Consider the following 20,888-nt stretch of genomic DNA (forward strand, 5'->3'; position numbering starts at 1 on the left):
TTTAGAAAAGCGATGACCACACGACACATTGCTGAATACTAAAGACATTTTTTTTATTATTCAGGAAAAAAAAAAACAACAACAATAATGGGCCTTTACATTATGTGAGAACAATCTTAACAAAGACCTATCATGGAAATTGTACTTTTTATTAGCTTCTATGCAAATGCTCGTATCTCTAGGGGCTGCCATCCCGTCAAGTGTGAAATTAAACAACCGAGTAATTTTTGGGGGGTTTGCGGGCTTTTAACTGTGAGCAAGTCATTCTGAGTTTCAAGCCACTGTGTTATAACCAAAAAAAAGCGAACGATACAGTGTGGCAGTAGCTTTAAATTGCCAATTAGTGAGCCAACATTTTTTTTTCCCTACTGCACTTTGTGAGCAGTAGTTGAGTTGGGTGACTTTACTGAAATATAAATGGAACGGCAGAAATCTTGAAAAATCGTGCCCTAAAGTCAGAATGAGAGCCGTTAACAAATACAAATCGTAAATATGAAACACGCCATGAAAATAGTGACAATGTGTAATGTTTCATATTTATCGCAAAAGGATCAAGATCACAATGAATGATTCCCCCACCCCTTTACTTGTTGCCGTCAGGCTGGTTGTCCTTCAGGAAGGCACACAAAAACACGCAGGCACACACACACACACACACACACACACACACACACACACACACACATTTTCTTGACTAAGAGGTTTTTCAGCCCGACAGAGGCCAGAGTAATCTACAGGACAGGTCACTTGAAGACAAATAACGCAAGCTCATGATAACAGAGGTGGTAGTGTGTGTGTGTGTGTGTGTATGTGTGTATGTGTGCATGTGTGTGTGTGCTCTGGCAGATTGTAAGATATGAGAAAGGAAAACAGAAAGGTAGAACACATCATCTGGATAGAGGTCATGATTTTATCATGAGGGACTTACAGAAAAAGACAAAAGACAAACCAATAAGATATGTTTTATTATCTGGAATCAAATGAATGATTATTCAAAGTGAAGTCTCAGTCATTATGTTAGTTTCAGTTCCAGTGAGTAATCTTTGAAGCAAAGGGTTCAATTATGTTTTTGCGCCCGGTGGCAGTATGTCACAAAGCTTGGTTGAAATATGCGCAGGGATTGGCTAGACGGAGTTTTTGTATTAAAAAAATAAAGCATATTGTACCAATGTTGCTGCGTAGCGACTTTTCGCAGTTAGCTTCCGTGCTAACGTCCGCGGTTAGCTTCCGTGCTAACGAGCTAGCGTTTCGTCCAACCCCCTCCTCACGTCGCCAATTTCTACACACGCGCTGCCACCATGTTTCGCTCTGTTCTTTACTTTCAAACGTGGGAAAGCTTCACGCGAGAGAAATGTTGACTTTGCTGTTGCTGCTCCTTCTTTCCGCTCGGCAATGCGTAGCAACTCACACTTTAGCATGTGATGCGTTCAATGAAACTGGGGTATATGTGGGTGTGAACACAGCTGAAAATGGCTCCTCTCGCTCTCTATAAATGTGTCATGCGAGAGGCGTGTTGACAGTCCTTGACCTGGCAAAAGACTCAAAAAATAAATACGATGACACCCAACGCACATGTGGGCAGACCTCAGAATCGAATCCCTAAAAATGCATTACACCACCTGCACCAATTGTTCGGCGTGATTCCAGCAGACGTAAAGTATAGACCGATGGTAAATATCACCCTAAAAAAAATAAGAACAAGACATATAGCAACAATACAGTTCCAAAAAGTAGTATAAAGCTTTAAGCTGCACAACAATGACACAAACATACATAAAAGCATGCAAATATTTTACTAAAAAAGATGCCAGCAAGGTTGTACACATACACATGCACACACATCTTCTGTGCAACGTAAACTTCTTTCTATTCACGTCTATTCTCTTTTTCTTTTGTCTGACTGTCCCCGCAGGCCACTGTTGGCAGCAGTGCAAAGCAGAGAGAGACAATCTCCGTGATGCAAGGCGGTAGATTTGTCATTTTAAAGCGCGGGGTCAAACGGCCTCTCCGGCTATTGATTGGCTTGTCCTCCTCTATTACTCTGTGTTATGTATGGCTCCCTTTGTCGGCGGTGCGACGGCCGCAAACACACATTCACCTCAAGCGCTTTCGATCTGACGTAACGAGAGGCAGGATGCTGCTAGCGTAGTAGGGCTAGCGTAGCTGGAGAGGAGCTCGCCAACGAGAACTCAGCAGCCACGGTTTAATGTTGGCCCATCTTACTCATACACAAGGTTTAAAATGTGTCTTTGCTTGGGTTTGATTTACATTCAATCAAGATGTATTGAGTATCTTTCACTAGTTCGGTGTTGCCATTTATGTCCATAGTGAAGACTTGGATGCTACTTACCGTTAACCCGGTCATCTTTTTCAATTTAGTCATCTGAGAGTTGGGCGTCTTAACCCTCGTAGTGCACCGCTTGCGATAAATGTAAAATGATGTCTTTGAATCAAAGGCAAATGCATTCAGAAAAACACGAGAGAGCTGAAACTTATGGAGGGGTTCTAAAATTGCCTAAATTTCTGATAATTCTCAGGCATTGCAGCAATAATTAAGAAAATGTTTTGATACCTTAATCTTCACAATTTACATATTTTGCACCATAGAGACCCATTATAATTCATATTTTTGAATGCATCGTAAACCTAATGTGTAAACATGCATTTCACACGATTTTTACGTCAATCGCTTTGTTTTCGCTTGGACAGACGTAAGCATGCCACATTGTTGGGTTGAGGTCATTCCAATTGTGCAACTTTTAGGTGGCGCCTAAAAGAATAACGAATAATAGAATAAGAATAAAAAATCCCAACGAACTAATAAGAACTATATATGTATGGATAGTACAGATGCCTCTGAACATTTTGAGTGTTTGAAAAAAAAAAAAAGAATGTTTGTAAAACACAAAATACATAATTACAAAAATTGTAAAATGCGTAACTTAAGGCCTTTTTAATTTGGAGCACACAAGGGTTTAAATATGATGCGTAGTTCGGCATATAGATAACAAAGCATATCAGTTACTCTGATGGTGTAGCGGTACACTCCCGGGACTTTCGTGCAAGCCGCATGGGTTCAATTCCTGCTCAGTCAGCTCGTCGAGTGTGAATGGTCGTCTCTGTGTGCGCCCCTTGAGTGTTTGCCTGAAGTCAGCCAGGATCGCCTCCAGCTCACCTGTGACCCCCTAAACAGGAAAAGCAGGCTAGAAAACGGCTGGATGGATCTGTTATGTCACCTCACATCATGAATATTTATTCAGCGTGGACATGAGAAGCCCTTTGAGACTTTTCTGCGATGAAGCGAAATAAACACTCGATGATTATTTGATTTGGTCCGACGAGCATGCTTCATCTTGCTTAGACAGTCGACCCTCTTTTCATTGTAGCCCGTTTATGGTTTTTTTCCCCTGTATAACGTTCACATTACAAAGTCCCAATGTCACGTCATTCATTTTCCGTTTGCCGATTTTGCTGACAACGAACACCTTTATAACGTAAACGTCATTTTATATTGACCGGATTTATACCCAGAAATTCTAGAAAAGATCCTTGTTAGAATGAACCGCGGAAAGCTAACTGCCTCCACGACTTTGCCGATGAACAAAATGTACAGCGCGGGATTCTCCTCTGTTGCTTAGCAACGCTACTGATCGCCTCGTACATTGTGGGACTTCCTTCCGGAGGCACGGTGCGGTCTTGAGTACATTTTCTGAAAACGGAAGCAAATCCCGCTGACTGCGAAGGCTGAATTAGTCTCTGACTTTCGAAAAGAGAGTCTCCCAGACGATGCTCAGCCGAGACTGCCACTCGGCATCGTCAACAATTTCCGTAATGGGAACAAAATCATAGCAGAGTTCGTCGAGGCCAACAGACGATCGGAAACGGCTTCGGGCTCCGGAACTTTTAATTTATTGCTGACCGAATGTTTCCTTCCTACTGTATAGACGTATTTGTAATTGACATGAATATACTGAATTACATGTTAATGTTTTTACACCTCTAAATTCGGTATCCTACATCGTAGTTGGCGGCCATTTGATCGGAAATATTTTTTGACGTACTAGCATTATAACGTAGAGATTCGTTATGTCCCTCGAGTTACGTTGTAACGAGGTGGAACTGTAAAATGTTCTGCCTGTATGAAATGAAACGCAACTCTGCATGCCTACACATCAACTAATTACTTGTACTTTTGCAGTAAATTGCACTTCAAGAATATCTTCAAATTATCCTCAAACTCAGTGAATTGTGCTGGGAAAAAAAAAAATCCAAAGCAATGGTGTTAATGAGCCCACAACATCTATATCAAGGATTTTGTGCAGTCAAAGTTCATCTTCAGCTGCTTTATGAGCTCTCGGGAACGTGTTGCTTTCTGGAGTGGGAGCGTTGCCGCTTAAGATTGTATTGACAGATAAATGGAAGAGTGTTGGCCTCGTCGCAAAAATCCCGTAATTACATTTGAATTAGTCATTTGAAGGACTCGTATTTATTTTACCGTTGCCTCCGTGAAACGCGAAAATTGTGACTGCAGGTACTCGGGTCATGTGTGAGGCAGGAAACAAATTACAGTAAATGAAGTCGCGGGATACTTTGAACTAACTATTCATCAGTTCATGCATCCGTCATGTTCCGCAGCGCTTGTCCTCGATAGACTCATAAGTGAGTCGTAGCTGATGCCAGCTGACTTTGGGCCACAGGTTGGCAGCCAGTCGCAAGGCACCAGACACGTAAACCACAATCCCGCACGTGTATAACCAAGTACATAGAACGTACCGGAAACCAGTCTTTGTGTTTTTCAAGACAACACCTCATTCATTCATTCATTCATTCATCTTCCGAGCCGCTTGATCCTCACTAGGGTCGCGGGGGGTGCTGGAGCCTATCCCAGCTGTCTTCGGGCAGTAGGCGGGGGGCACCCTGAATCGGTTGCCAGCCAATCGCAGGGCACACATAGACAAACAACCATCCACGCACACACTCACACCTAGGGACAATTTAGAGTGTTCAATCAGCCTGCCATGCAAATTTTTGGAATGTGGGAGGAAACCGGAGCACCCGGAGAAAACCCACGCAGGCCCAGGGAGAACATGCAAACTCCACACAGGGAGGCCGGAGCTGGAATCGAACCCGGTACCTCTGCACTGTGAAGCCGACGTGCTAACCACTGGCCTACTGGGCCGCCCCGACAACACCTCATGACAATCCCAAACTCGATGAAGTTGTCTGTAAAAATGTTATAAATGCGTGTTAAGTGCTTTCTGGATAAGACCCGAGTGGACCTGGATATCTTGTTCCTTTCCAACACCGCCGACTAACTCGCCTTGGGATGCGTTAACGCTTGCAGGTCTTTTGCGAGCAACTCAAAAGGGGACCCGCCACTGCTGAATCAGCTGCTACGGAACATCAGCGCCTCTGCTGATCCCGCGCCGACGACGACGGCCCGCCGAGGCCACCGATGACATGTGGCCCCAAGACGCCCGACCCCCCCCCCCCTCTCCCCCCTCGACGAGAGCACTTGATGGCCCAAGTAACCTTTTGCATGAGTGCACTCAATCTGGCACCGCAGACATGGTGCAGACAGGGGGCATTAGGTGGGATTAGCACCCCCGCTGCCCTTTGTTGTTGGGATGTCCATCCCTCGCCAACTCGCCCTGACCCCTCCCCTAGCCGCCTCCCCCCCACCCCCTTTTCCGCCCTGGCACTGCTACACAGAGAGGTCGTTCTTTGGAAGAATGAGAGCAGAGTGCCTCACCTCTGTAGCGGACTTTCATGGCCACACGCGAGGACACTCTCACGCAAATCAAACCGGGTGTACAAAGACACGCAGCGTGGGTAAAGCATCCGCGGGGTAATGACGCCAAGCGCGGCTGTGGATTCGGCGCATGGTAGCCTTTGCTGAAATGTAAATTAGATCAAATGATTCTAACTCGGCCGGTTTCTGAAAAATTTTTTTACCATCCTCCAAGAAATGTGTCGAGTCTTCCAACTCGGGCGCTGAGACTGATTACTCGAATTTGAAAAACTCGATATCTTCACAGGATTTGCAAGGAAGCCACACCATCCTACCATCGTTCGTAGTCACCGGAGAAATCACAAGTCCAGAACTAATCAATTTTCCATTAGCAGGAAGGAGGCCGATCTGCCGGTTGAATTTTACATGCTTGGAATACTTTGCTAAGCTTGACGATGAGGAAGTCGGGGAAAAGATTTTCATGCATTTCATGTGACAGAACAAGGATGAGACGTGACCCAAATGGCCGAGGTCCACTGAGTAATGCCCGGAGGCTAAAGGGGAGCACATTTAAACCGGTATGGAAGGCTAGGCCAAGGCTTTGGAGGATGGAAGCACCGGTTCCATCTGCTGTGTGAAGGCTGAGCGTCAAACTCATCAAAACAAAATGTCTTTCACATGCAAAGACAGGTCGAATATTACATTGTGTAAAAATATATATTTTTTAAAGAGTCTTGCCTTGAGGCTCAAACGTAGTCTGATCTGATAAATAAAATGAGGTTTGCTCACTGTTCCTCTAGAGAAGCTTTCCAGCAACCGGAAAATTGTTGGTTTCGGGCCCCAAGGTCACATGAAAGTGTTCTCCTGAATGATGTCGAAGTCCCTTCATCTAGGTTGCAAATGATTCAATGACTTCCAAGGCAGCATCGTTCACCATCAGTCCTTCCATGAAGGGGCTTTGGTAAATGCCTTTGGAGTGTCTCAAGGTTGGAAGACGCTGTCGTGATGTGTATTGATACCATCAAAATCAGAAACCAAATGCTGTTTTCATTTTAGAAGTCTCTGAATGGCGTGATAAAATAGGATGAGGGCAGAAATTTGCGGTCCTGTTGGTATCACCACTGCCTCATCAAAGGAAATACCGTATTTTCCGCATTATAAGGCGTTTCGGAGTATAAGGCGCACCTTCAATGAATGGCCTATTTTCAAACTGTTTTCAAATATAGCATTATAAGGCACATAGAATAGAAGGCAAAATTTGTTGGTTACGTTACGCATCCACTAGATGGAGCTATGCTAAAGGGAATACAATACAATACAATACAATACAATACAATACAGCTTTATTTGTATCCAGCCTTCGGAATCGCTGCCACTGTAAAAAAGAAAGGGCTATACAGAACATTCAAAATACTACGTCCAAGGAATCCGAATATTCAATCAGCCTGCCACGCATGTTTTTGCAATGTGGGAGGAAACCGGAGCACCCGGAGAAAACCCACGCAGGCCCAGGGAGAACATGCAAACTCCATACAGGAAGGCCGGAGCTGGAATCGAACCCGGTACCTCTGCACTGTGAAGCTGACGTGCTAACCACTGGACTACCGGGCCGCCTAATCTCAACATTTTATACTTAACAATTGTGAACTGTGTAATTGTGAGTTGTCGGCAAGCTTATTAGCTTTCTGTGGTAATAAACAAAAAAATACACGACTGGGATTAATCCCGATTCGAATTGATTTGATGACTAGCGTAATGTCACTTTCGAGGCGCATTGTTCCAACGCAACCCCAGATTGTTTCCTTATTGAGGCAATTTGGAAGTTCTACTGTACTCGATCATGTTATCCCAGATTGTGACAATATCGAGCGCACACGGGCAAGAGGAAGCGGTATAAAATTGCATTCACCTTTTTCATTCCTTTTGGCCAAGCTCAACTGATTTTACTGCAGCCGGACGGATTCCAAATCAGCCGGGGGGTCACGATGTAATGCCTCCCCCGCTGATCCTCTCTCTCTTTTGACCATCCTGCCGAGCCACAAAATAATCCTCTCTTGTCATTTGGCTCCGTCCCTGAACCCCGAAGATGAAGCTCTTGTCCTCCCTGAACTCTGACAGACAATCTGAGTGTCTTCGCCCGGGACGTAATTTAGCTGCCTTTATCTGGCGCCATTCGTCAACTCCGGCCTTGCAGGTCCTCTCTTTCACTCGGGCGTAACTGCTCATATTCACGCTGATCTACTTAACTGTCTTCAAAGACAGACTCATTCCACTTGATTGCAACCCCCCCCCACCACCACCTTCACGCGTCAATTAGTGTCACCGTGCAGGAAGCTAAAGGAGTCAAGCAGGTTATTTACTCATAGGCGCTTGTGTTTAGCGTTGACCTTCAACCAAGAAATGCAGACCCTGTCATTGAACTCCTAATGGGCGGCAGCCACAAAGAAGCACTAATGTAGGGTGAGCGCAGCTAACAACAATTTGATGAAGGCCTTTACTCCATCAATGCTCTTCAAGTGTTTGGGCGTGACATTTCCAAGAGGCAGTCAGGTTGTATGAGAACAAGTTCAACAAACGAAAGTTCATGAACTTGGTTGCCATGTTGGCTCAGCAGTTTGAAAGATTAGGCCAGCGGGTTTAGCAGTGGGGCACCCAAAGGCCGGAAGTCGGGTCTTAGATTATTTTCAGGGTCGGCAATCCGTTGCCGATGAATCGATTGTTTTCCACATTTTGGTCACCGACAGTGGATTCCAGGACTGTTTTGATTAAGTTTCGGCTCCAGCTGGAGGGGAGGGTGCTCCGCGTTGCTTCATTAAGCCTTGCCAAGTATTTAAGGACTGCCAAGCTGCCTCGTCTCTTGTCGGATTATTGACCTTGCTCGTCGTAGAGTTTCAAGTGTTGTTTTCTAGACCTTCGCGATACTCTGCGTAGTCGCTCTCGTTATTCATAGATTATTATTTGTAAATACACTGATACCTCGGTTTTTGACCATTATCTGTTCGAGAAGGCTGTTCGAAAACCGATTTGGTTGAAAACCGAAACCACGCTCTTTAAAAAAAAAAAACTTTATTGAACACGTCTGCCTTCATTACCGATTTGTCTTACTGTTTATTGTGCGTGTTAAATTGCTCCATGTACAGCACTTTGTATGCAGCGATACTGTTGACTTGACTTGACTTGACTTGACAATGGAATGCTACAAGAGGAAGCGTCACTTCCTCATGTAAGGAAAGCGGGAGAAGTCAAGTGGCGCATTCATATGCGCTCAGTTTGGTCGAGAACCAATTTTCAGTCGTAATCCGAAGCATAAAAAACTCTAAATTTTTAGTGGAAAACCGATTTGGTCAAGAACAGAGATGTTCCAAAACCGAGGTTTTGGCTGTACTTTTATTTTCTCTTATTGCGCTTGATCTTTGGCTTTGCGTAATTGACTTCTTGACATTTTGTTGGTTTATTCTCGGTGTTCTCTCGTACCTTTCCTTGTGCCTGTCATGATTCGGTTTGGGAACAACAGGTGACACATTAGGGCTCCCCCTGCAGCTGCACACCTGTTGGTCGTTAGGTAGTTAGTTCTATAAAAGGAGTCCCGCCCAACTACTCATTGTCAGGACATTGTTGCTGTTGGCTACTGTCATGTTTGTTTGTTGCTGTTTCCTTGCTGCTGTAATTTTTGTTTGTTCAGTCATGTTTTGGTCATGTTTTTGTTATAAAGAGTGTTTAGTTTCTGCCCTGGTTTTTGTTTGTTACTTTGGATTCATTTTGTTCTTCGGACTTTGTTTTGGATTTAGTTTTCTCTGTTTTAATACAATTTGTCAAGTACACCCTGCTCCTCCTTCTTGCCTGCTTTTTGGGGTCCACCACCACCTTGCTATGTGACAGTGCATTTTGTTTATGCATTTTTTCTCCTGGCTCCTTGTGAGCAGCGATTGTCTGTTTGTACTTTGTCTGTGCGCTTTTCTGTAAATAAATATTTTTGTTGTCGCACTTTGTCTGAGGCTGCATTTCTGGAATCCAAAAACATTTTTCGGTTCGGTCCAGAACCTGACAACAGCTCTGCAGCATTCAGCCCTACACACACACACACACACACAGGACACGATAAGCAGTCAGAGGCAATTGAAAATAGAGGAAGCAGGGTCATCCAGTAAAAACATGTACAAGGGGATATTGGACAATGGAGAGACTGTGTGATTTAATAATGTTTATGAAGCCTCATTCACACTTCCGACTGAGCACATTTGTACGCTTACTGAACTCAGCTGAAGTATGTTTCTAGTGTATTTCAGAAAAAGCATCCCGGAAATTGACAGCAAATGCAAAAGATTGCAACTCGGTCAAAGTTATACCTGTTTCATCTCGGTGGGAGTATTTTTTTTTAAGCATTCGGGAGCACAAAATTCCAGAGAAGTGGATTTAAAAGGCGAGATAAGGATTTGAAAGAGGTGTACTGTGAGGAGAAATTCATTAGAAAAATCGATGATCAGAAACTCCATGACGGTTAGTGATCACAATCATTGTAAACACAGCGGCTGTGACAGAAAAAAAACAGTCCTCAATTGTTTTGAGGCACAGCTTGTAAGAATTTAAAAAGCGTTTACATGTCTGCATATCTTACATACATGACATATCTTACTGAACCCGACAGCTGACTGTTTGATCCTATTGATAATTGGGGGGAAGATTAGGTGGGGGACTGATATGCACTCTTCACAAAACATTCAACTCACATTCTCCTGAGATTTATGTGAACGGGAAAAGACCAGGGATGATGCAAGTTAATTTATGATTTGCTTGTGTGTGCACGTGCATCTAATGTCAAATGAAAAATGCAATATTGGGATATATCGGGTTCTGAAATTATATATAACATAATTTCCATATTTGCATTATTTCCTACCTTCAACCAATGACAGTCAATAAAATAAATGATAAGAAATCAGATCAATGAGCCACATCGATAATGGAATCAATAATGGAAATATGAGAGCATTCATTTACTTTCTTACTTACTGTATTTATTGAGTTTCTTTACTATATTTATTTATTTACTGCGTGCTTATTAAATAAGCTACAAATGTAGGACAACCACACAACACTCGTTTTAGACATCCACACAGTATTTTAAAAACAAAGCGACAGTCTCTCCACTTCAAAAATGATTTTGAACCACCGAATCCCCCCCACTCACCTGTCTCCAAATGGGCCCCTAGCACACGATCTGCACTGAGCGACTTATTGTTGCGTTAGTTTGGGTTTGTGAAAGGCTGGTCCCATTGCAAAATGATTAGGTGATGCATTCGTCTCCATTCATTGAATTATGGCGCCATCTGCTGTTCACCTATGTGCGTAGCAGATCGAATGCTTTTTTTTCACCTGTACAATATTCACTCAGACACGTTTGTGGAATCCGGCGGAAAAAGCCCGAAACAGCAAAAACCAATGTTTCCTACTTTCAAAATAAAGTGTATTAAAACCATGTAAAACTGAATTAGGTTGTATTTAATTTAATACATATTATATTAGTAAAAGTTTTACGTTTTCGAAAATGTGACTGCAAAATAAAAACAAAAATTCCCATTGAATTCATATGGATAGGTGCATGATGAGTCAGAGGTTTCTTCGGCTTTGACTGAGTTATGATGTTTTTATTCCGAAAGACGCCTAGCGGAAATGGAATTTTCACTCACGCCTTTCCATTTGCAGGAACTTTCCCTGATTCCTTCACAACAAAATGGACTGGAGCAAAGGTGGTGATGTACGTCTGTTTTTTTATATTAAATGCGAATCACCCTTCACTTGCTTTGCGGACTCACTCTTTTAACACGTTTTAACTAATTGTCAGTTTGCTCGCATCGACGTAGCTCATCTGTCAGCAAGTTGCTCGAATGCGGAATAACCTGTCCTTCCCTCCGTTCAACTGTCAGACTGTTAGCTTCAGCTCGCTAGCCTCATGCTAGTGGTAAACAGTGTGTTTGCTAGCCGGCTGATAATTCTCCCTTTTGTGGTCGGATGTGCATCATTGCTTCTTTTGCCACCCGGTTTACAGATTTTATACGCGGAGTTGGTTGGGGTGTTAGAGGGGACTGGCAGTGGAAAGCGTGCAATCGGTACAGGAGGCGTCTTCCTCATACTAACCGATCTGATAGTGCAAGTGTTTCCTGCAAGTGTGTCTTGTCAAAGCCACATGTCACATTCTTGCAGAGTGTCAGTGGCATATGTTATTTTGAAAACAAGTTCATTATCACATTGTTTTGAAATGTGGTTATAGTTAACTAGGCATTTATCATTTTTTTTAAGTACAAAAAAAATTGTGTATTGGACTAGTATATTTATTCGATTCCCGACACTAAATGAACTACCGGTTTATTTCATTTGAGGAATTCATTTTATGTATTTATTTTGTAATTAACATGTTTTAGAAAAAGAGAAAAAAAAGCAACACTATTCAACTCATATTATAGGACTCTTGAGAATGTAACTGTTGAGTGGAGAGATAAATAAAGTAGCCTACTTTGCCTACTTTGAGTATTCCTTTTTGTTGAGGGCGTCAAATTACAACACTTACCCCAACTGTACGGTTGACCCTGGGGCAAAGTCGTTTGGAAATAACGTCTTTCTTTGGTTCTTGCAAAAAAAGCAGATTGCATAACAATTGTCCCATCTCGATTGTGTTTTGATTGTTGCAGAGTCACAGTCACGCACATGAGAACTGTCATCATGGACATTCAGGTCATTCTCACAGTCATGGGCCGAGAGCGGCGGCGTTTGGCGGGATGGGACTCCCGTTCGTGCCCTCTTTTCATGGACAGTTTGGCAAGAATGCAGAAGAAGTGTTGGACGTCAGTCTACAGCCCAAAAAACGGTCACACCTGGATGACAGCAGCAGCTGGGACATCGTGAAGGCATCGCAGTAACTTGGATTCAATCATTTTTAGCTTGTGTATATTTTGTTTCAGTTTTAAACCATATGTGGCCATGCGAATTAACACTGAATACATGCAGGAAACAACCCCCCCTCTCCCAACACACATATTCCTCCACCACCTCTTCGGTTCAGTTGTTAGGAGTAGTGCAGTAAATTATAACTATGAGATTTGTATTTCAGGGTCTAATTAACATGGATAAATATTTAATGGCACAGGAAATAAGTCAACTCTTGCACTCAAGCTAAATGGCTGCCTCTCGTTGGAATCAGGAAGTCTGAGAGAAATTCTCTGCTAAGCCACACCTTTCTGCGTGCTAATCCGACGGTCCTCTCCCGTTTCTCCCTGTAGCATAAAATGTTTTGATGGTGCCGTTGTTCACATACAATACAATACAATACATGCCGATTTATATAGCGCTTTCACAACAGCGGCAGCTGTAACAAAGCGCTTAACAAAACAGTTCACATAAAGTAAAATAATAAACACAACACAAAACATAAAACACAGACAGTCGTGCAGTCCTAACCACTTTTCCGTCACACGCTTTGTTGTTTGAAGCAGTTTGAGATAAAAGAGGAGAGAATCAAAGTGTCCTTTAACCAGTGGATCAGAGACGTCATGCTCAAAATGTGCACACGTCAGCTACAAGCTAAGTTTCAAAGTCAACAAGAAGCTGTAGCATCCATTGACGAAAAAAGAGATTGGTTCACTTCTCCTGTCCCATGTAAATCCGCTTCAATTCCAAGCGGCGACTCTCGGTTCCAAATACGCATCGGCGCTCTTCGCCAACGCTCCTCTCTCCTCATCCTCAACTTCAGCAGCCATCCATCCAGCCACACCAACGCCGACAGTCCAACAGCGCCGACATCTCCACTGAACAAAATGGGGTTGTGAAAAATGCTGCCCATTACAGCCGCAAAAAACACAAGCGCCCCAGGTCTGTCCAGCACTGACAGTCAATGGCGTCGACATTCCTCCCAATCAAAATCTGTGCTGGTACAGGCGTGCTGCCGAGAAGGCGCAACCACCAAGCACAGATACTGCTCCTTTGACGAATGTCGTGGCCAAAAAGCGCTGAAAACAGTCCATATCGGGTCCGCACGATGAAACAACAAACAACATGTGACAAAACAAAAAAAACAAAAACAGCAAAAAAGAACAAAAAAGCAAGGCTCTTGAAGAGCACTTGCCAAAGGCTGCCTACTCGGGCGCCATCTTGAAAAAAAAAAATCACACGCACGTACTGTATATTAACAAATAACTTGCTTCAATCATTTGAAAAGCACATCAAGGTGATTTTTAGATTAGTTAAAAGCTAAAGACTTTGCACAGGTTGCTCATGAGTTCCCTGTGAAGTAATACACAAGATGACCGGCTCCCCATTGTTGTGTGTTGATATTTCTGGAGAGCGAGCGGCGATTTTTTTTCTTTTTTGGCATGCTGTTGATGACTACTCCTGTGTACTTTAACGCAGGTTTGGCATCTTGGATCGCTGTAAAGAGTTGGTGGAAGCCGGATACGATGTCAGGCAGCTGGACAAAGAGAACGTGTCGCTTTTGCACTGGGCGGCCATCAACAATCGCTTGGAGTTGGTCAAGTATGAAGATGTACAATTGACTTTTGGGGGGGGGCGACTACTCTGTTGAGCTAGCATGTTGTTTGTAAGGTGTTCATCACAGGTACAAAATCATTGAGCACATTAACATTAACATCTTTAAAGCCCTCCTCAAAACTCACTTGTATTCTTTGGCGTTCGACCCGGCATGACTTCGACTTGTTCTTGATTTTACTGCTTGGTGCTTTCTACCGCCTTTATTACCGATTTGTCTTACTGTTTATTGTGTATGTTAAATCGCTCCATGTACAGCACTTTGTATGCAGCGATGGCTGTTTGAAAGTGCTCTAAAAATAATGTTGACTTGACTTGACTTTGATTTGTTCTTGATTTTACTGCCTGGTGCTTTCTACCGCCTTCATTACGGATTCGTCTTACTGTTTATTGTGTATGTTAAATCGCTCTATGTACAGCACTTTGTATGCAGCGATGGCTGTTTGAAAGTGCTCGAGAAATAATGTTGACTTGACTTGACTTCGATTTGTTCTTGATTTTACTGCTTGGTGCTTTCTACCGCCTTTATTACGCATTCGTCTTACTGTTTATTGTGTATGTTAAATCGCTCCATGTACAGCACTTTGTATGCAGCGATGGCTGTTTGAAAGTGCTCGATAAATAATGTTGACTTGACATATCGCTTGTAGCAGATGGAGTTGAAACATGTTTTTTTTTTTTTTTTGTAGGTATTACATTTCCAAAGGGGCAATAGTTGATCAGCTTGGAGGAGACCTGAACTCCACACCTCTTCATTGGGCCATAAGGTGACATCATCACTCCAATCTATTACTGTTGATCCTCAGTATTAGCAAAGACGCTCCTAGTAGCACGCTGTCCAGTTTGGAGTCTTTCTTCACTAAAGCCCAGTTTGTGTTTGGATGACCAGGCAGGGCCACCTGCCCATGGTCATTCAGCTGATAAGGTACGGAGCCGATCCCTCCATTGCAGACGGGGAAGGTTATCGCGCTCTTCACCTCGCCATCCTCTTCCAGCACATGGCCATTGCGGCTTACCTTATGGCCAAGGGACAGGTGGGGGTGCACCCAAACGCCGGAGATGTCGTACTTGTCTCAACGGCAGCCTTTTGTTTTCCTCTCTTATGTTTGGACTTTTGTCCTTCACCTTCCAGGAAGTCGACAGCCCTGACTGCAACGGACAGACGCCTCTGATGCTAGCGGCCCAGAAGATTATCGGGTACGCTCTTTGATTTCCGTGGTTTCCTGTAACACGCGCCCTGCGATTGGCTGACGGCGAGGAGTTGGAAAAATCAAGCGCTCTTGCTTTTATATCACAGGTACGAGCCCACTAATTTCTTAATCAAAAACAACGCGTCCGTGAGCGCCGTGGACAAAGTGAACCGGAACACTCCGCTTCACTGTGCCGTGCTGGCGGGCAACATTGACGCCGCGTACGTCCTGCTGGAGGCCGGAGCCAGCTTGGATCTGGAGAACATCAACGTGAGCCTCACGCAGACGTCACCGACTGTACAGTGAAATCCTTGCTGACGGGCGGAGGTTCGAGACTAAGCCTCGATGAGAATAGCAAAAATTAGTCAATATAGGAGAGAAGGAAAAAAAAATGCTACGCTGTAGCATTAGCAACTTCCAACCCTCATTTATGGTCACGAGCTATGGGTCGTGACCGAAAGAACTTGATCCCGGATACAAGCGGCCGAAATGAGTTTTCTCCGCAGGGTGTCCGGGCTCTCCCTTAGAGATAAGGTGAGAAGCTCGGTCATCCGGGAGGGGCTCCGAGCCGAGCCGCTTCTCCTCCACATCGAGAGGAGCCAGATGAGGTGGCTTGGGCATCTGATTCGGATGCCTCCTGAACGCCTCCCTGGTGAGGTGTTCCGGGCATGTCCCACCGGGAGGAGACCCCGAGGAAGACCCAGGACACGCTGGAGAGACTATGTCACCCAGCTGGCCTGGGAACGCCTCGGGATCCCCCAGGGAGAGCTGGAAGAAGTGGCTGGGGAGAGGGAAGTCTGGGCTTCCCTGCTAAAGCTGTTGGCCCCGCGACCCGGCCCCGGATAAGCGGTAGAAGATGGATGCGCCTTTCTGACCTTTCTCTGCATCGTCTTGAGAAGTTGACCTCAAAGCTCAACGTAGGTTTTGACAGAACGGTTCCTCTTGTAACCACTCTCAGGGCCACACACCCGTGGAGCTGGCCCACCAGGTGCACAGCCCCCTGCTCATCCACGTGCTCAACCAAGTCCAACGGGAGAGGATCCGTGCCAACTCGCGCTGTTTACGAATCGTCACCAAATACAAAGTAGGCAAACGCTTTAAAAAAAAAACTCGTTTTCAAAACAACCTGCTGACTTGATGGCTTTCTCATGTCTTTCCAGGTGTTTCTTCAGTTTGTACTCTCCGCCGCCATGTTCGGCTGCCTGGCTGCCATTTTGGATATGAATTCCGACTCCTGGTTGCTCAAAGGGGTCCTGATAGTTTGCGTGGTTGGTGCACTCAGTTTGGCCACGAGGTTCGCACTTATTTGCTCTTGTAAAATATTCGGCACGCCCGTAAAGTCTCTCGACGATTAAACAACAAGAACAAATGAATAGAGAAATAGGCGAGTGGATCTTGAAGTCATTTTTGGGTCGTATTTATTCCGTCTGTATATGGGCACTATTAGGATTTGCCGTACTTATTCCTGTAGTTTTGTTGAGTTTTTATATCCGATGTCTTCAACGGGCTATGTGAAATACACAAATGTAATGCGCTGTCTCACCAGGAATATCCCCGGCGCGGTGTTTCAGTCAATTCTACCAGCGACAGCCCTCATGGCCTCCATCTTCTGGATGCTTGTCACTTGGTGCCTCTGGTTCCTCCCAGATATCCTTTGGCCGATGGAGCCTTCGCAGATGCCTCCGAATTTATGACGGCTTCATGCCGTTATGTCGAGTGTTAGCTTAGCAGCCTTCGAATCGAAATTTTCATTCATATCCCGCGGCCCGGTAGTCCAGTGGTTAGCACGTGGGCTTCACAGTGCAGAGGTACCGGGTTCGATTCCAGCTCCGGCCTCCCTGTGTGGAGTTTGCATGTTCTCCCCGGGCCTGCGTGGGTTTTCTCCGGGTGCTCCGGTTTCCTCCCACATTCCAAAGGCCAGTAGTCCAGTGGTTAGCACGTCGGCTTCACAGTGCAGAGGTACCGGGTTCGATTCCAGCTCCGGCCTCCCTGTGTGGAGTTTGCATGTTTTCCCCGGGCCTGCGTGGGTTTTCTCCGGGTGCTCCGGTTTCCTCCCACATTCCAAAGGCCGGTAGTCCAGTGGTTAGCACGTCGGCTTCACAGTGCAGAGGTACCGGGTTCGATTCCAGCTCCGGCCTCCCTGTGTGGAGTTTGCATGTTCTCCCCGGGCCTGCGTGGGTTTTCTCCGGGTGCTCCGGTTTCCTCCCACATTCCAAAGGCCGGTAGTCCAGTGGTTAGCACGTCGGCTTCACAGTGCAGAGGTACCGGGTTCGATTCCAGCTCCGGCCTCCCTGTGTGGAGTTTGCATGTTCTCCCCGGGCCTGCGTGGGTTTTCTCCGGGTGCTCCGGTTGCCTCCCACATTCCAAAAATATGCATGGCAGGCTGATTGGACGCTCTAAATTGTCCCTAGGTGTGAGTGTGAGTGCGGATGGTTGTTCGTTTCTGTGTGCCCTGCGATTGGCTGGCAACCGATTCAGGGTGTCCCCCGCCTACTGCCCGAAGACAGCTGGGATAGGCTCCAGCACCCCCCCGCGACCCTCGTGAGGATCAAGCGGCTCGGAAGATGAATGAACGAATGAATCCCGCGTACCAGCCGGTAGCCTCTTGATCGTCTCCCCAGTTGTGCGATGGAGATTTTAGCCTTTCGGGGCTGATTGAGTGTTTTCTTAACATCAAGCGCTCACATGGCCACAGCGCCACAGTCCAGGTTCTTTTCACGCTCAACGCCACCGCCCTGCTCTACTACTACCTCCGTGCCTGCAGGACCGACCCCGGTTTTGTGAAGTCAACTGAAGAGGAGAAGAAAATGGTCAGTCTCTTATTATTATTTTTTTTTTGCTATCGTTAGATAAATATGTTCGTAACTACAGCCTTGATTTTGTTTGCCTCTATAGAACGTGTTGCTGTTGGCTGAGGCCGGCTGTCTGGAGCCGAGCATATTCTGCACTTCCTGCATGGTCGGTTTTCCCAGCAAAGGAGCTCGATCGCAGAAGCGGCGTATCGCGGCGACGGCCCGTAACCGTTGTCAATGTTTTGAATCTCTTGTCAGATCAAGAAACCAGTTCGTGCCAGCCACTGCCCGAGATGTGACGCGTGCGTAGCCAAGCAGGACCATCACTCCGTCTGGACCGACAGCTGCATCGGTACTGCGCCACGCCCGCGTGATGTCAGTTAGAGAAGAAGTCCCGCGTCATTGAAACGTCGCAGCCTTTGTTCCCTAGGAGTGCACGCGAGTGAAATTCCCCTTGCAACTGAAACATTTTGCGTTGTTGCAGGCGCCAGGAACCATCTTTACTTTGTCCTCTTCCTGCTCTCGCTCTCGCTCATGGGCGCCTGGATGTTCTACGGTTGTGTCGTGTGTGAGTCATGCCACTATACAGCCACACTGAAGCCATTATTTTTTTTGCAAACTTTGGGTACCATTCATTCATTCATCTTCCGAGCCGCTTCTAGGGTCGCAGGGGGTGCTGGATCCTATCCCAGCTGTCTCCGGGCAGTAGGCGGGGGACACCCTGAATCGGTTGCCAGCCAATCGCAGGGCACACAGAGACGAACAACCATTCGCACTCACACTCACACCTAGGGACAATTTAGAGTGTTCAATCAGCCTGCCATGCATATTTTTGGAATGTGGGAGGAAACCGGAGCACCCGGAGAAAACCCACACAGGCCCGGGGAGAACATCCAAACTCCACACAGGGAGGCCGGAGCTGGAATCGAACCCGGTACCTCTGCACTGTGAAGCCGACGTGCTAACCACTGGACTACCGTGCCGCCAACTTTGGGTACCAACCACCTAAAAAAAAACAACAACAAAAACTGTAAATCTAACACTAAATCTAAATAATCGGCAATGGGGCCGAATCAATCGAGACCAACTAATCGCTTTGTAAATTAATATTTGCAGGGTTTTTTTTTTCATGTATTATTGTGTACTCGTGTATTGTCACTGTCTGCCGTTGACGCTCGTAGAAGCAACGGTTTACAGCTTCTTTGATCGTTGATAAAAATACAATGGAATTGCACATGTACATGTACGTAGATATCGCTTCAACATCCGATTTACTACTCTGCTGTTCGGTCTCGGAGCCACCTAGTGGCCACACAGCATTACTGCAAGTCTTCAAACAAGAGTTTTGCTTGTCAGTCACTTCATTTGAGGAGCAACCTTGTAATTTGTAGTCAGAGTAGCACCGACTGAGCTCGCCATTATTATATATATATATATATAAATTATAAACGCCATTACGTACGTACATCCAGCCCGGTGAAGCTTACGGGACCAGCCCCCGACATCTCGAGCCTTGTTACCGACTTATGAGCCTTTGTCGCTTTTGTTTCCAGACTGGTCGACTCATTGCCTGCCACGCCTTGAGGAGCGGGGTCTGGTGGCAGCGGCCTTTGCCGTGGTCGATTGCTCGCCGTGGTTGCTGTGCGTCTTCTTGTTGGCCTTGTACCACACCTGCTGGTCCAGCTTCATCCTGCTCCTGCAGCTCTACCAGGTGAGCCGCTCGTCAGCGCGCCGAACGTGTCGTCGCGGGGAAATCCGTCCCGTCTCATTTGTACGTCCGCGCATTCCCAGATCGCTTTCCTCGGACTGACCACTGCCGAGAGGATGAGCCTGATGATTCATGCAAGAAAACTCAGACAATCCTTGTCCCTGTCTCAAAATCCATACAAGTGAGTTGTCACGATTCTTTTTTTTTTTTTTTTTTGACCCAATGTTTCTCTTGGTTTTGCGTCCACGAATAAACGCCATACTACTCTGTGTAGTTTGGGTGTCATGAGGAACCTGGCGTCCTTCTTCCACCTGCGCTGCTGCGGCCTCTGCAAACCGGCCATCATCGATTGGACGCAGCAGTTCCCGCCAGGCCAGGACCAGCGCTTGTTTCGACACACGGACATGGTGTAAATGCTCAGGGGAGACCTGAGCAGTGGCTTTGAACCAAAAAAAAAAAAATCAAGAGTGTAATTATTTATTTTTCTAATTCATCGAAAGGCTCGTCGTGAAGTGAAATCACTCCAGTGTGGATAAAATGCAACATGTTGCAAATTTTTGCTTTTTTTTTTTAATGTATAGCCCACTGCTGCCTTTTTGACCTGTGGAAGTCAAACAAATCACTTGCAAATGTATTGCAGAGTTGTAAAAAAAAAATAATAATCTTGACATTTGAGTTTCACACATCTCAAAGCTTATTTTTTAAACGTGCTCTCGGAAAGGGAAAGCTCTTTCTACCTGCTACGTCTGTTTTATAAGACTCGCATGTGTTTCATAATAAAAGACCACTATGATACTTCACTAAAGCAACTTGTGAATTCTTTGTCAGGTGTGAGCAATTTAATCGGCATCCTTTCCTCCTTCCTAAATCTAAACCACTGCAATCCTCCACAAACTCCATTTTCAAAAATACTTTTTGCCCATAGTGAGCTG

General features: G+C 45.4%; 1 protein-coding gene across 1 annotated transcript; it reads left to right on the top strand.

Annotated features, from left to right (window-relative positions):
* Nucleotides 1-11,344: 11,344 nt before the first annotated feature.
* Nucleotides 11,345-20,761, top strand: zdhhc13 (zinc finger DHHC-type palmitoyltransferase 13). The gene is made up of 17 exons (XM_052062590.1): nucleotides 11,345-11,486; nucleotides 12,418-12,641; nucleotides 14,132-14,254; nucleotides 14,956-15,033; nucleotides 15,156-15,300; nucleotides 15,399-15,463; nucleotides 15,564-15,726; nucleotides 16,415-16,540; nucleotides 16,617-16,750; nucleotides 17,003-17,113; nucleotides 18,152-18,266; nucleotides 18,352-18,414; nucleotides 18,507-18,600; nucleotides 18,733-18,816; nucleotides 19,802-19,959; nucleotides 20,040-20,137; nucleotides 20,231-20,761. Exons 1-17 carry the CDS (start codon nucleotides 11,463-11,465, stop codon nucleotides 20,367-20,369), a joined length of 1,944 nt encoding a protein of 647 aa, XP_051918550.1. The 5' UTR covers nucleotides 11,345-11,462; the 3' UTR covers nucleotides 20,370-20,761.
* The last annotated feature ends 127 nt before the right edge of the window (nucleotides 20,762-20,888 follow it).

Source organism: Hippocampus zosterae, chromosome 4 (genome assembly GCF_025434085.1).
Source record: "Hippocampus zosterae strain Florida chromosome 4, ASM2543408v3, whole genome shotgun sequence".
NCBI classification, from domain to species: Eukaryota; Metazoa; Chordata; class Actinopteri; order Syngnathiformes; family Syngnathidae; genus Hippocampus; species Hippocampus zosterae.

What these genes read in the sequence shown, in the direction of transcription:
- zdhhc13 (XM_052062590.1), top strand. Translation starts at nt 11,463, where the DNA reads ATGGACTGGAGCAAAGGTGGTGAT. An exon ending in TGGATCTGGAGAACATCAAC is followed by an intron (nt 15,727 to 16,414) that starts GTGAGCCTCACG and finishes AACCACTCTCAG; the next exon opens with GGCCACACACCCGTGGAGCT. An exon ending in GCACTCAGTTTGGCCACGAG is followed by an intron (nt 16,751 to 17,002) that starts GTTCGCACTTAT and finishes CTGTCTCACCAG; the next exon opens with GAATATCCCCGGCGCGGTGT.